The sequence below is a fragment of the Taudactylus pleione genome, unplaced genomic scaffold (genome assembly GCF_031769625.1).
Source record: "Taudactylus pleione unplaced genomic scaffold, aTauple2 ptg000185l, whole genome shotgun sequence".
NCBI lineage: Eukaryota > Metazoa > Chordata > Amphibia > Anura > Myobatrachidae > Taudactylus > Taudactylus pleione.
The window spans coordinates 716554-731289 of NW_028284587.1; the positions used below are offsets into that span (position 1 = coordinate 716554).

The 14736-nt window shown below is 49.5% G+C and overlaps 1 protein-coding gene across 2 annotated transcripts in view; it reads left to right on the forward strand.

Moving 5' to 3' along the window:
- The window catches only part of ZBTB44 (zinc finger and BTB domain containing 44), an 88593-nt gene that overhangs the window by 41340 nt on the left and 32517 nt on the right, over positions 1-14736 (forward strand). The window contains exon 2 of one of the 2 annotated variants that reach the window (XM_088476233.1): positions 12911-13975. In XM_088476233.1, coding sequence (XP_088332359.1) covers positions 12973-13975 — 1003 coding nt within the window. In that variant the 5' untranslated portion in view covers positions 12911-12972. Of the gene's footprint in view, positions 1-9591; positions 13976-14736 lie in introns of those variants that run through there. The other variant, XM_088476232.1, reaches the window with a different exon arrangement.

Below are 14736 nucleotides of genomic sequence, written 5' to 3' on the forward strand. Positions count from 1 at the left end.
CAAATCGTCTAATGTGTACCCACTATGTCGGCCACGGCGCGCTCCCGTTCGGTCGTTAGCCACATTGTCAGGTGGTCCCTACATGCAGCTCAATCTGACGATGCAATTGACGACCCCCGGCCGCGGGATGCGGCTGGGGCCGACAAATCGGGCGGTCGGGCATCGGATCGTCTTATGTGTACCAGACACCCCGTATGTCGGTGCAGGGGGGGTCGCCAGTCGCATTGCTGGGTACACATATCGTTTAATGTGTACCCAGCTTTAGTAGAGTGTTAGAATAAATATATGTTATTTTTATGGGCATTGGATAGGGGCAAACAGATACAGGGCCTGATTCAGACCCACTCACGAGCACATAGCGATTGCAAGCGGTTCGATGGTGGCCTAGTGCGAATGAGCGGCGCGTGCACAATCCCCGTAGCGAGTGAGAACTTCACTCGCTCTAAGGCTCGCAACAAAACGGGGCGACTGTCGTTGTTGATCGACAGCTCGCCCCGTTTTGTAGGCGGGTAGGGGGGGTGGCTGCACAAACGGAGGCGTTCCCGAAGAACAGGAAGTCCACTCGTCATTGCGAGTGCTGAGAGCCTACCTTAGGGTCTCCTCGCAATGCCGATGGTCGCGATAATCGCGACTATCTCCAGCCCGATCTCACAAGCTGTGGGTGGGCACCCACAGTTTAGCGAGCGGGCAGGAGAAAAAATAAATAAATCCCCGCCCTGATTTAGAGCAAGCGCCTCTGAATCATGCCCACACTTTACCTGTGTTTCTGTGCTCTTTAGAGTGGAGCCAGTACCACTGTGTGTGACTCTGGACCTCATTCAGAGTCGGTCGTTGCGGCCGCACGGTCGTACGCCACCGATGTTCGCTAAACTGCGCATGTGGAAAATTCGCAATGCGCGTGCTCAAACTGGCTATTACGATCAGAAATTTCTCTCTCCTTGAACACAGCCAGGTATTTAGTTTGAGTGACAGGAAGAGGCGTTTGTGGGTGATAACAGGGGAAGGTGCTTGTGAACGAGGGAGTGTAGATCCGAACGCAGGCGTGCCTGACTATGCAAACGGCGTTTTATGGGAGTGCATAATTAGCTAAGTAGTGTCATGGCATATGTGACATGGGAGGATTTTACACTGACTTGATCGTAGTGCTTAAGAGAAGGTATGGTCAACCTTAAGGTCTACGACCAGCTCCGATGGTTTCCGATGGTCTCGATTAATCCTTATATGCCCGGAGATGACGTGTAATGTGAACGAGAAGGGGGGCGTATTTTTAGTCTTATGGCCGCATCCTCCCCTCGCTCGTTCAGCTAATGATCCCATCTTAACGACGCAACTTGCGAGCGCTTCATTTGCATATCCGGCTCCTTTTACCTTACGACCGTGCGGCCGCAACGACCGACTCTGAATGAGGTCCTCTGTGTGATGACATATAACATTTATGCCACGAGTTCCCTTAGGGCCACAAGTAAGTGAGGTGCTGTTGCCGGCATAGGAAACTTGCCCCCCTCTCTGCTTAGTGGCTTGACCCCTAAATGGGGCAACACTGTGCCACGAGAACCATCCAGCTCTGTGTTGTTGCGGCTCACGGTACTCTGTGACGCCTGTCCTTCCTACTTATTTCAGTTTCTGCTCCAGGGCCGATGCCTCGATGATAGCACAGAGAGTGGCACCTGTTTCTATTTAACTGGCAATGTATATGGATGCAGCACACACAGCATTCTGGGTACGTCTCAGTGTCTGCAGTGTTTATGCTCCCCATGTGCCTCTCACCACTATTTTTAGAAGCTACTTTTTAATGTTTGATTAGAGTAACAAAACTGTCAGCCCCCAAAAATGAGTGATTGTAATGCACAGGCCTCATCATTCTCATATATGGGCCATTATCTCTGCCCACAGCACATTTAGCTTTCTGATTTACAGGTATCTGTGGGGAATTCTCTCTTGTGATTGGATGAAATGTGAAGTCCCAACATTATGCGGTGTAATCACAAAGAGGGAGCTTGGACACATTCTGACTTAGGTCAGATCTCCTAGTGTTCCTAGTGAGCTGGAAGTCCACTTGGCATTGCGAGTGCTGAGACCCTACCATAAGGGTCTCCTCGCAATGCCGATGGTCGCGATAATCGTGACCATCGCCAGGCCGCTCGCACAAGCTGTGGGTGGTTACCCACAGCTGTGCGAGCGGCCTAGAGGCCGGAATTTAAAAAAATAGGGACGCCCTGATTCAGAGCGAGCGCACGCAAATAGTGTTGGTGCGAACGCAGGCGTGCCTGAGAAATTTAAAGCCATTTCAGAGGCGTGCATAATTAAACGCCAGCGTCATAGGACACGTCACTTGCTTGAAACCTACATTGAAGTGCTTGCTGCAGGGTATAGTCAACCCCAAGCGCTGCGATCGCATCCGATGGTGCTTGATGTACCATTGGTTTCTTGCACACCCTGGAGATGACATACGCACGTGGGCGTATCAAGACAGGCTGGAGGGCGTCTACAAACAAAAAGTGATCGCTCGCCAATACATAGTGGGTGTGCTTATGACTTGCCCTGTGAGTGGCTGCCTTGATGTGACTTAGCTGAATTTCCATACGCTGGGAGCGAGCGATCGCATCTAGCAAGCGGGTCTGAATCAGGTCCTATGCTACAAGCAAGCTGAGAGAACATTACTGCTCAGTATTTCATACACTATGTGGAATCGGTATGATTACACGGCGTACGAGATGCCGACGGTCAGAAGACTGACAGCGGTATCCCAATGATGAAGATCCAGACCGGGGTCCAGTAAGTATACTTATATTCTCCCCTTCTTTCAGTAACCCTCCCTTCTTGTACTGTGATCCTCCCCACCCCGCACTCTAACCCTAACCTTCCCCGTAAGTGCCTAAACCTAATCCTCCCCCCTTGATGCCTAAACCTAACCGTCCCGCCTTAGTGCCTAACCCTAACCCCCCCAGTGGTGCCTAACCCTAACCTCCCCTCCCCCAAAACCTAACACAACAAAACCTAACCCCTTCCTAAACCTAACCCTCCCCTCCACAGCTAACCGCTACGGAGCCCCGCTTACCTTCGTTTGGGATGTTGGCTTGTCTGGATTTCCGCGTGGGGCTAATGATAGGCGTTGGTATTTTGACGCCTATCTTTAGTCCCAAGTCAGGCTTCCGACGTTGGGATTTCAACGGCCAGCATCCCGGGCGTAGGCAAGCTAACTACATCCCCACTGTGCTACAAGCTGCTCAGTACTGATGCATCAGTGGACACAAGTTTGCGTTTTCCACAGATCAGGCAATTATTTGCTATTGCGCACCAATTCGATCGTTTTGCGATTACATACGCACATAGGAATCATTCGCAAAGGAAATGTCCTGCTCAGTGTTTGGGGAATGTAACGGGGGGTTGTTAGGTAAACGCAGGCATGTTTGATCGTTTAAACGCCATTTCATGGGCGTGCATAAATTAGCCGGAGAGCTGCAGTGTTTGCAGGTGATCAAACCGTGCCATACACGCTGCGTGACTGCTTGATGTGCATAGACGGTACCGATGTTTAAGCTGGAGTGCGACATTGGACGGATAGGAGAAGGCAGCAGTGGACGTCTCTATGCCGGCTATGCTTTGGCTGCCATTAGCATATTTTTGCAGCCGTGTCCATGCAAAATCGTAGCTGCCCTTGGCACACGAACAAGCTGAGAGAACATGCTTTACATACTCTGTTAACGGCTGCAGCTCTGCTTTTCACAGGTATTTTAGACCGCCCCATGTAGATTGGGACTTTGGGCCTGATTCAGAGCCGCTCGTTCGGTCCAAGCGATGTTTGCTCAACTGCGCATGCGTACGGATCGTTATACGCATGCGCAAACCAGTCAGTGCGGTCGAAATTCATGTGCTCGCAAAATAGCGAATGCCTGATAATTTGAGTGACAGGAGTAGGCGTATGTGGGTGGTAACGGGGGAAGGTGCTTGAAAACGGGGAGTGGAGATCCGAACGCAGGCGTGCTTAAAGGTCAAAACGGGCGTTTTATGGGTGTGCATAATTAAAACAGCAGCGTCATTGACCACGTCACTGGGTTATTTTATAGCCACAACTGCTCGCAAAATTGTGGTAGCAAAAACCAACCCCAAGAATAGCGAGCAGTTCATACCCTGGTCGATGTACTCGATTAATCTAATAAATAGCGGACATGACGTAGGATGCGAGCGGCCAGGGGGCATATTTTTTCAAAAAACGACCGCAAGTTTTGGTCGCTCGTTCAGACCTAGAGATGTGAACAGACCGCAAAGAGCGAACGGTTGATTTGAATAGCCACCCCTATTTTCTGGAAGAGCGAGCGCTAATTGCGTCCGGCTCTGAATCAGGCCCTTTGTGGTAACAAGGGTGGCTTCCACCTGCTAAAGTGGAGACCAGGCTGAAGCTGATTCCATGACCTGGAACCCACACTCCAGGTTCATCCATTGTTGTATGTCCAGCACAGACTGGCGTCACCATAGTGGGGGCCACGCTCCCATTGTCCCTGTGTTTTAGTGGGATCCAGCCCAGAAAGGATTAGCACTGTACAGTCCGAGGAGCCTATTTATTTTGGTTTTATAGTATTTTTTTTATTATTTTTTTTAATAACGTGGCATGTGTACAGGCAGTTGTAGACCTGCTCTCCCTGTTTCATCTAGGTCAGTGTATAAAATTATAAGGTTGCAGAAAATCGGATTTAAAAAAAAAACTGATTTATTTTATTTAAATAGGATTTTTTATAAAAAAAATTTTGAAGGAAACGTTTTGAATTTCAAAAGTTAACTTTAAAGAAAATTGTAATAATAAATCCTTTTTAAATCTCAAAAAATCTAATTTAAATCAAATAACTCCGTTTTTGATTATTTTATTTTTTTTAAAAATCTGTTTTTTTTGAAACCCTAAATTTATAACTAATATTGTTTTATTTTTTAAATGGCAGACATTCCTAAAAGTCATAATATTTGGTAGTAAGTGCATTATATAAAAAATAACGTAGTGCTTGAAATGTCAGAACAACAAATATTTACATGTAATATGCTTTTAGCAGGAAACCAGCCAAAAGGGGACGTATTTGCTAAAGTAAATGTGTTACTTTGCAAGTAGATAACAAAAAATTACCCGGTTACTAGTAACGAGATAAAACAGAGGAGCAGCGATAATGTAAATATATCATCATATATGAATAAGTTATTACCAATATTAATATCAATATAAACTGCTTGGTTAAATAACAAATGTAATTCTTTAATCAAAGGACTTGAACATACCAATACACCACAATAATTATAATAAAAAAAATCTAGGTATGTAGATTCTATATCATGAGATATATTCCAATAGGGAGATCGTTGATGTCCTTTTATTAAAGAATAAAAATTTTAAATCAACCAAGCTGTTTATATTGGTGCCAGTATATTATAAAGGGGTATATGTACTCAGCCTTAGAGAGAGAGAAAGTGAAGAGAGATAAAGTACCAACCAATCAGCTCCTGTCATTTTTCAAACACAGCCTGTAAAGTGACAGTTAGGAGCTGATTGTTTGGTACGTAGGGGTCTAGTTACTAAGCTGTGTCAGGAGACAGAGTGAAAAGTGATTAGAAAGTGATAAGGTGCCAGCCAATCAGCTCCCAACTGTCATCTCACAGGCTGTGTTTGAAAAATGACAGTTGGGAGCTGTTTGGCTGGCACCTTATCACTTTCTTATCACTTTTCACTCTGTCTCCTAACACTGCTTAGTAAATAGACCCCTTTGTACCCAAAATGAGAAACAATTTGTTGTAAGAAAATTAAAAAGAAAGACTAAACATAATATTCATAATAGGAACGAAAATGCCAGAGATTTAGGTGTCATATCGAACATTGGTAAGAAGGGTGAGGACCCCCCTCTACAGATGTGTCCTCACTCGTCTCAGCTGCAGGCGTGCCAAACAGCCCCTCTCAGTGCGCCTGGACCTGTAAGATTCTGCTGGCACCGGGCGTCTTTTTTGCCAATAATGTGTCTAAGGGCCTGATTCAGCTCGTATGTGCAATGCTGAATGCAGATTCCTGATCATCGGGAGTCTGCCCGTGCACAGGACCCGTTCTGCGTGATCACACACAGGCCCCCTGCATGCCTCTGCCTGATTGACAGGCAATTACGGGGCGTTAAGGCCGGCGTTCCTGGAAATGGGGGTGTATCGTCCCAGTTTTATGGGAGTGGCAAGGCCAGGATCTGCTTCCACGGATGCAGTTTCCTGGCTCCGCAAGCCGGCCAGCCTGAGTAAGCTGAGGCTTACTCGGCTGGCCGCCTCCGTCTGTCATCACGACCGTTACCCCAGCCTTCGACCTCGGTCGCGGTGCTGGGATCGCAAACGTAGCCAGGGGGTGTCAGACACACCTTGCTCCATTCGCAGCTTTGAAATTCCGTCCACTTCTGAATCAAACCTTCAGTCACAATGCGATGCGGCTAGGACGCGCCAGGAAACTGTGTTGATTAATGTGATATGTGACACCTGTATATCGGTGAGTGCGACTGAGTCTCTCAATCTGCATACAAAGCGCTACGATGCAGCGGCCGCAGCTCTTTTCCACGCCAAGCTCTATTTACAGTAGCCCACAGATATGCAAGTGTCACATGTCACATTAATCAGCGCAGTCTCCTGGTGGGTCCTGGCCATATCACATTGTGACTTGTGCAGCATACACACGTAACGATTTTACTAATGGACCATTTTCGTTCAGTGTTTCCCTTGAAAAAGTGAACGATATTTTGAAGTGCAATGAACGATTTTTTGAACGATTTTTTTTTTTTTTTAAACGATGAACGAAAAAATGTCCCTTCCCTTGTTGAAAATCGTTAAGTTGGACAGTCTGAAATGGACGATAAACTACAAACGGGAGCGCGCTTGAACGATTATCGTTCATCGTTGTAACTCAGAAAGTGAACGATTTTTTGAACGATAGCGACGTTATCGATGAATCGTTCAAAAAATCGTTACGTGTGTATGCACCTTTAGATAGATTTTCAGTAAAAAAAAAAAAGAGACACCCGATGCTAGCAGAATGGCATTGACTTGTGGCATATTGCGCTGTCTGGCATATTGAGGATTGATGAGCAAGAACACATGTGTATGAATGAGAAGGCTGTGATGTCTTCGCGCCACACACACAGCGTTCCCGCTAGGCTGTTTTAGCGGGGCGCTGCGCCCTGCCCTCCTTCTGGAGGGCAAAAAGCACCCTGCCCCCACCCCGCAGCGCCCCGCTAAGACAGCCTGCAGGTGCCATCTTCACCCGCGGGTCGCAGTGTCCCGCGGGTGGGGAAATGTGCGGTGACCCGGTCACCGCCGGTGAATAGACGAAAAGGGGACGCGTCTTATAGACACGCCCCCTTTCAGTAACCACGCCCCTTTTTCGGGTGCGCGCTCGGTTAGTGCCCTCTCTAGGTCTGGCGCCCTGCCTGTCTCCGGAGCTAGAGTGAACACTACACACACACACAGCGGCTGAGTGTCAGAGTGCAGATCTTATGAGACCTCAGGCTGCGTAGGCCATGGCACTGGATAATTTATGCACGCCCCTTGAATCGGCGTTGAATCGCACTGGCACGCCTGCATGCGCCCGATCACCCGCACCCACCGTTACCACCCACAAATGGCACTTCCTGTCAGTCACTCTGTGATGGTTCTGCGTAGTCATTGCGATCACAGTCCCGATCTCAATGGCTAGTTCGCGCACTGTGATGCATGCGCAGTACGCAACAATCAGCCGATTGCGTGCGTATTCGAAGTTGCGTACGGTAGTGGATCAGGCCCAAAGTGCACAACTTTAATTCAGGTTGTACATTAATATTCCAGTTAAGGGCGTAACTACCATAGGTGCAGCTGGTGCAACCGCCATAGTGCGCACAGCTGAGGGCAGCCTGTATTCCCTGTCTGGCCCCTGTTTCTATATGAGTCATTTTGCCTTTGGGCAGTACATGGGGCCCTTACATATGTTGCTATGGGGCCCACAAATGGCTAGTTACGCCACTGATTCCAGCATTGGAATGTGGTTTTACAGGTGTTGATGGCATATTTTCCTTATGCAATGAAAGTGGAACTTAGGGGGTCATTCAGACCCGTTCACGAGCAAAGGACGCTCGCAAACGGGTCGATGTTGCCCCACTGCGCATGCGCACGACGGAGGGAGCTCCGTCATGCGCATGCGCAAGACCCGGAGAGCGACGGGCTCTCCATCGCTCCGGGTCTCGCACCAAAGGGGGCGTGCATGTCGATGTTGATTGACGGCACGCCCCCTTTGGTGGGCGTGCCGGGGGCGTGGGAACGCCTACCGTCTGAAGCCGGCCCCACTGACATCACTAGTGATGTCAGTGGGAGTGATTTGGGCTCTGATAGAGCCAGAATCACTCCAGGGCTTGCGGCAGCGAGACCCTACCGCAGAGTCTCCGTCACAAGCCCGATGGTCGCGATGGTCTTGACCATCGCAACCATCATCATGGACGCTCGCATAAGCTGTGGGTGGTAACCCACAGCTATGCAAGCGTCCATGAGGACGCTCCTAAAATAGGTAGGAGGGCCCTGATTCAGAGCGAGCTCTCTGGTCAGAGCGTTCAGCTCTGAATCACGCCCTTAGCGTTGGAGAAAACACATAGAGTAAAAGTGGGAGGATGGTCTCGCTTGGAACAGTCATGTAGTGTATAGTGCATAATCTACTTGCTTACAGTATGTTACTTTGTAACCCCACTAGGTATGTGCTCTGACTCTGGGCCTGATTCAGACCCGGTCACAAGCGCAGAGCGCTCGCAACCGGGTCGATGGTGGCCCAGAGCGCATGCGCACGACGGAGCCGGCTCCGTTGTGCGCATGCGGACGACCCGGATAGCGACGGGCAATCCGTCGCTCCGGGTCTCGCACCAAAGGGGGCGTGCTGTCGATGTTGAGTGACAGCACGCCCCCTTTGGTGGGCGGGCCGGGGGCGTGGCTGCCCAGACGGAGGCGTTCCCATGGGAACGCCTACCGTCTGGGTCCGGCCCCACTGACATCACAAGTGATGTCAGTGGGAGAGCTTTCTGCTCTGTTTGAGCCGAAAGCTCTCTGGGGCTTGCGGCCACGAGACCCTACCACAAGGGTCTCGTCGCAAGCCCGATGGTCTTGACCATCGCGATCATCATCATGGCCGCTCGCATTAGCTGTGGGAGGCAACCCACAGCACTGCGAGCGGCCAGGAGGCCGCTCCATAAAAAAAAAAAAAAAGACGCCCTGATTCAGAGCGAGCGCTCTATCAGAGTGTCCAGCTCTGAATCAGGGCCTCTGTTCCCCCTCTGCAGCATCTCTGTGTAGGAACGTTCTATACGGCTGCAGTCCCAGTTGGACACATTTGTGTTTCTGCACTCACACTTCCTGAGGAGAGCGCCCCCTTCGTGTACATAATGGCAAAGCAAGGGGTACCAGGGAGGTTGTGCTGTGACCAAGCATGGTGAGGAAAGGGGGGGGGGCTACACTGCATTGACAATCTGACAGGGGTGGGCAATAAGCAGCCCCCAGCTGTTGCTGAATTACAATTCCCAGCATGCCTTGCCACAGTTTTAGCATGGCCAAATAGCAAAACTGTGGCAAGGCTTGATGGGATGTGTAGTTCTTCAACAGCTGGGGGCTGCTTATTGCCCACCCCTAGAGTATTATGTGACTGGTTGCCGTGGTAGTCACATGACACAAAGCAGCAGCAATAAGTAGGAAAAGCAGAACAGAAAGTTAATTGCTGGGTTTTTTGTCCTCCATTGGAGTGCAGCTATAAAAACTGCATATTTACTATTGGTCTGTTGCTGCACATCTGACATTCAGACCATAAAATAAGTCACCTCTTCTCAAGCATGGTTATCCTTAAATCCTGGACCGTTAGGACCGAGTTTGGGAACCTCTGGTATAAGGCCTCCATTTAACGGCGAAACCAAATAGCGGCAGAATATATTGTTTAGTATCATTGTGATTCTTACGGATATGCTGCCGGTATTTAAAGTGACCGTCTGGCAAGGTCCAGCGCTGCCGTCTTCCTTCGCAGTGCCCCCTCCTGTGTTACCGGCAATCTTAGTGTTCCGGCGTCAGGTTGCTGACTATTGCGCAATGGTCGTCAAATCTGATGGGACTCTACAAAGCCTGGAAGGTACAGTAGATGTGATATTTTTTAGGGCTCTTTCTGGCGGTGATGCATACAGTAACATTGCACATCCTCTATGTATTTCCATTTTAGTGTATTTGTAAGTCTAAAGAGAATCTTAAAACATTGCGTGCACTGGTCTGAGGGCCTGATTCACTACAGATCGCTATTCTGCTTATACGCACGCAACGCAGTTGCTAATATCAGCGGTGATATGTAACATAAGGACGCCCACTTCCCCTTACTCACATCCGTATACTTTGGCAACATAGCGAAACAATCGGTAACATGGGGTAACATTGGACCCATACGCACAGGTAGGCTGATCAGACCTCACTCAGGAATTGCTTACTTCAGCGCACGCTATGAGGCCTCAGGCTGCGTAGGGTATCGCAGTGGATAATATATACACGCCCCTGCAACGCTGTCTCAACGCACTGGCACGCCTGCCTTCGCACAGCCAACCCCCCTGTCACAACCCACAAGCGGGACTTCTCGTCAATCACTCTGCCATGGGTCTGTGTAGCATCTGCGATCACAGTCCCGATCCACTGTGATGCTTGCGCAGAACGCAACAATCAGCCGATTGCGTGCGTACGAGCAACTGCGTTCCTTGCCGAATCGGGCCCTGAGAGCGCTTTATAAGTGACCCGGAGATCTCAGGGCTGCTATTATGCAGTCTGTAGTCACACAGGGAAATGAGTGTGTAGGTCTCTTGACCTCCGTATAATACCCGGCATAAAGCAACATGAGACAACAAGATAGTACTACTGTAAAAGGCTGTGATATTAGGCTGCCTTGCTGGCATTCCAAGGGCATGACATCCACTTACAGCACAAGGTAGATGGCATGGAAAATAGTTGTGAGGGCCCTGGAGATCTTCCAGAAGAAGCTAGAAGCACTTTGCCGTCATTGGTGCGAGAAGCGTTTTTTTTTTTTTTTGGCGTTCAGGTTAAAGTTTTAAGCTCTTCATTTTGCCAGCTGTGCACCGTTCATGGTTTTACATCTCAACATATAGAGGTTTGCCGTAATATGCCCTGCAGGCAGTCCCACCGCCTCTCAGCACATAATCCAGTCACATAATGAGAACAGACTTCTATTTAAAGTAGATAGGTCACACAGGCACGCTCCCAAAGCCCTGGCCCTCACCCCCTGACTCTCCGTGCATTGCAGGGAACTCATTGCTAGCTATTGCTTCCCTGTATCTGCACAGCCATTTACTCATTCATCTGTTTCTTCTACACATGGTTTTCTGGATATGGCTGCCCGCCTCCTCACTATTGGCGTTGCCTTGATCATTCTCTTACTCGCTGCTGTAAAACAATTAGACCACATTTATGCCTTTTTTTTTGGAGCCGGCCTCCCGGCCGCTCGCATATCTGTGGATGACTACCCACAGCTTTTGCGAGCGGCCAGGTGATGGTCGCGACCATCGGGCTTGCGACGAGACCCTTGTGGTAGGGTCTCGTTCCCGCAAGCTCCAGTGAGCTTCCTGCACGAGTGATGTCAGTAGGGCCGCTCTCAAACGGCAGGCGTTCCTTCGGGAACGCCTCCGTTTGGCCAGCCACTCTCCCCTCCCCGCCTACAAAACGGGGCGAGCTGTCGATCAACATTGACAGCCGCCCTGTTTTGTTGCGAGCCCCGGAGCGAGTGATTTCTCACTCGCTCCGGGGCTCCCGCAGCGCACTCGCGGCGCGTGCGCACTGCCCGGCCATCGACCCGCTTGCGAGCGGGTCTGAATCAGGCCCTATGTGTTGCCAATGAAGAGTATATAGTGAAATAATGTTAACCTGTGCCCACCCCACCCCCCGACACACACACACACACACTGCCTGCAGGCCCACGGACTGTGTTCTCCAAGGCGTTTGTGACGTGATGTGCGGTCATTACTATTAATTCTTTGGCCTGCACACGGTCCATGCCGCTTGGAGCCATATATAGCATGGACATAGCACGGTGCAGGCATAACACAGACGGCAGCCTGATGGGAGAATTACGAGCAGTACATATGTTTGCGGATGAAGTTACTATTTTCTGTGTCTTAACTATTACCGTATACATCAGAAATGGGCAACCTGTCGCTATCCAGGTGCAGTACATGTGACAATATATTGGGCATGCTGGGAGTTGTGGTTCTATAACAGCCGGACAGAAACTGGTTGCACCAGTGATAGTGTTCATTCTAGCACCCTGCACCTGTCACAACCTGTAGAGTTCCTCGTTCCTGCCTGGGGTGTCGCTCTCTGCTCTGGTGCTTCTAGCACACTCTGGTCTATATCTCAGCAGTTTGTTGCATCAGCTGGCAGGCGGGAAAGAGGAACTGGACGGGGTGTGACAGGTGAAGGGCGCTAGAATGAACAAGTGAGAATTGTATATGCCCAAGTAAGGCACCATATAGCTTACCATATGTTATAGAGCTAAAAGTCCTACGATATGGGGTGAGGCTTCTATAGATCAGTACAGACTTGCTTTGTCACTTCTTTTTCCAGTTGTTTTTGGTTAAAGTGTTGGTAACAAAAGAAAACCCAAAGTACACACTTGGCTTATAGATGTGCACACATAAGATACGTGTTGTATGTAACCTTGGCCCATACATGAGACCTTGTACGTGTCTCCGTTTCACGTATTCTGCAAGAGGTCGCTTCCTATAATCTGGCCTTCTAGTGGTTCTAGAGTCAGCATAACATTTTGGTGATGTGTAAGATACTGAAACTATCATGTAGAAGGTTTGTAACTAGCAGATGGTAACGAAACTGTCTTCATTATTTTTCTTTCTTTTTATTCCAGATTCGGAGCTATTGCACCTGTTTCTTAAAAGGAGAAAAAAACATCTCTCCAAAAACTCCAGGATGGGGGTTAAGACGTTTACTCACAGCTCCCCGGCACACAGCCAGGAGATGTTGGGGAAGTTGAACATGTTACGTAACGATGGGCACTTCTGTGACATCACTATACGGGTGCAGGATAAGATCTTCCGAGCCCACAAGGTGGTCCTGGCAGCGTGCAGCGAGTTCTTCCGTACCAAGCTGGTGGGCCAGGCCGAAGAGAGCACCCAGTGCGTCCTAGACCTGCATCACGTCACAGTCACCGGATTCATCCCTCTCTTGGAGTATGCCTACACTGCAACCTTGTCTATCAACACCGAAAACATTATTGACGTCTTGGCTGCTGCGAGCTATATGCAGATGTTCAGCGTGGCCAGCACCTGCTCCGAGTTCATGAAGTCCAGCATTTTATGGAACACACAGCAAGAGAAGGTGCTGGACACTGGGCAGGAGAACCCGGGTAACTGCAACAACTTCCGAGACGGCAGCCTCTCTCCAGTGTCCTCAGAGTGCAGCGTGGTAGAGAGGACCATTCCCATTTGTCGGGAGTCCCGGCGCAAACGCAAAAGCTACATAGTCATGTCACCGGAGAGCCCACTAAAGTGCAGCACACAGACGAGCTCCCCGCAAGTGTTAAACCCCACACCTTCCTACACGGAGACAAGGAGCCAGCCCGTGGACTCGTCTCATGCCTTCCCCTGGACTTTCCCCTTTGGCATCGATCGAAGGCTGCAGTCCGACAAGGTGAAGCAGATAGAGTCCAGAACGTTAGAACTTCCCGGCCCTTCCGAAGTTACCAGGAGGGTGACTGATTATGTGCCATGTGAAAGCACGAAAGTCAACTCCCCCTTGGTGATGGAAGACGACGTCCGAGTCAAGGTGGAAAGATTGAGCGATGAGGAGGTGCACGAGGAGGTGTCTCAGCCGGTCAGCGCATCTCAGAGTTCAATGAGCGACCAGCAGACCGTTCCCGGGAGTGAACAAGTGCAGGAGGATCTGTTGATTAGCCCACAGTCGTCTTCCATAGGTGAGCGCTGCCGTTCTGCACTTCCTTGTTTTTATAGGTATGTGCCGATTGTTAGGATCATTCAGTGCCGTAGGGGAACGCGCCTCGGAATGTTTTATTGGATTGTGTAAGGCTGGGAGTCAGCCACTGCATTTCTCTAATACAGCAAAGCTGTCTCGCAGATAAGAGGCAGACTGTAGTCAGAGGAATAGCTTAGTTATGTGAGTGGTTATGTTTTGCTTTTAATCATGTTTGCGGTCACCATTTATCATTTAAAATCGTGAGCAGTGACATGATGTGAGGAGGGAAATGGAGGCAGCAGGAAATTTAACAGAGTTATTTAGTGTGAGGTGCAGAATCCCCCAGCAGCACAGAGAATATCAGGAGACAAATGACGTGTTATCCCTGAAACATAACTTGGGTCAAAGTGACCCAGGAATCCAACCAGGGCAGCGAGCAAGGTTAGACACGGGAACGACCCCGGGTCCCTGTGCAGTGTGAACTGTCTGACCCGGGTTATCCGACCTGGGTCATGCCAAAAAAAGAGCTGATTGGCGGCTGTGGAACAGTCACCACCCACTTTTTGTGACCTCACAAATTTAGCAGGACAGACCGTTCAGCGTGAATAGTGCCTACCCAAGAATAATCTGGGTCCGAGGTGCAATATAAATAGGGTCTCATCCGGGACTGACCCTTGTTCCATTCCTGGGTCGGACCCGGGATTTTGGTGTGAAAGGGGTATTAGTGAGGACAGTGCTGCATGTGACAGGGGCAATGACATG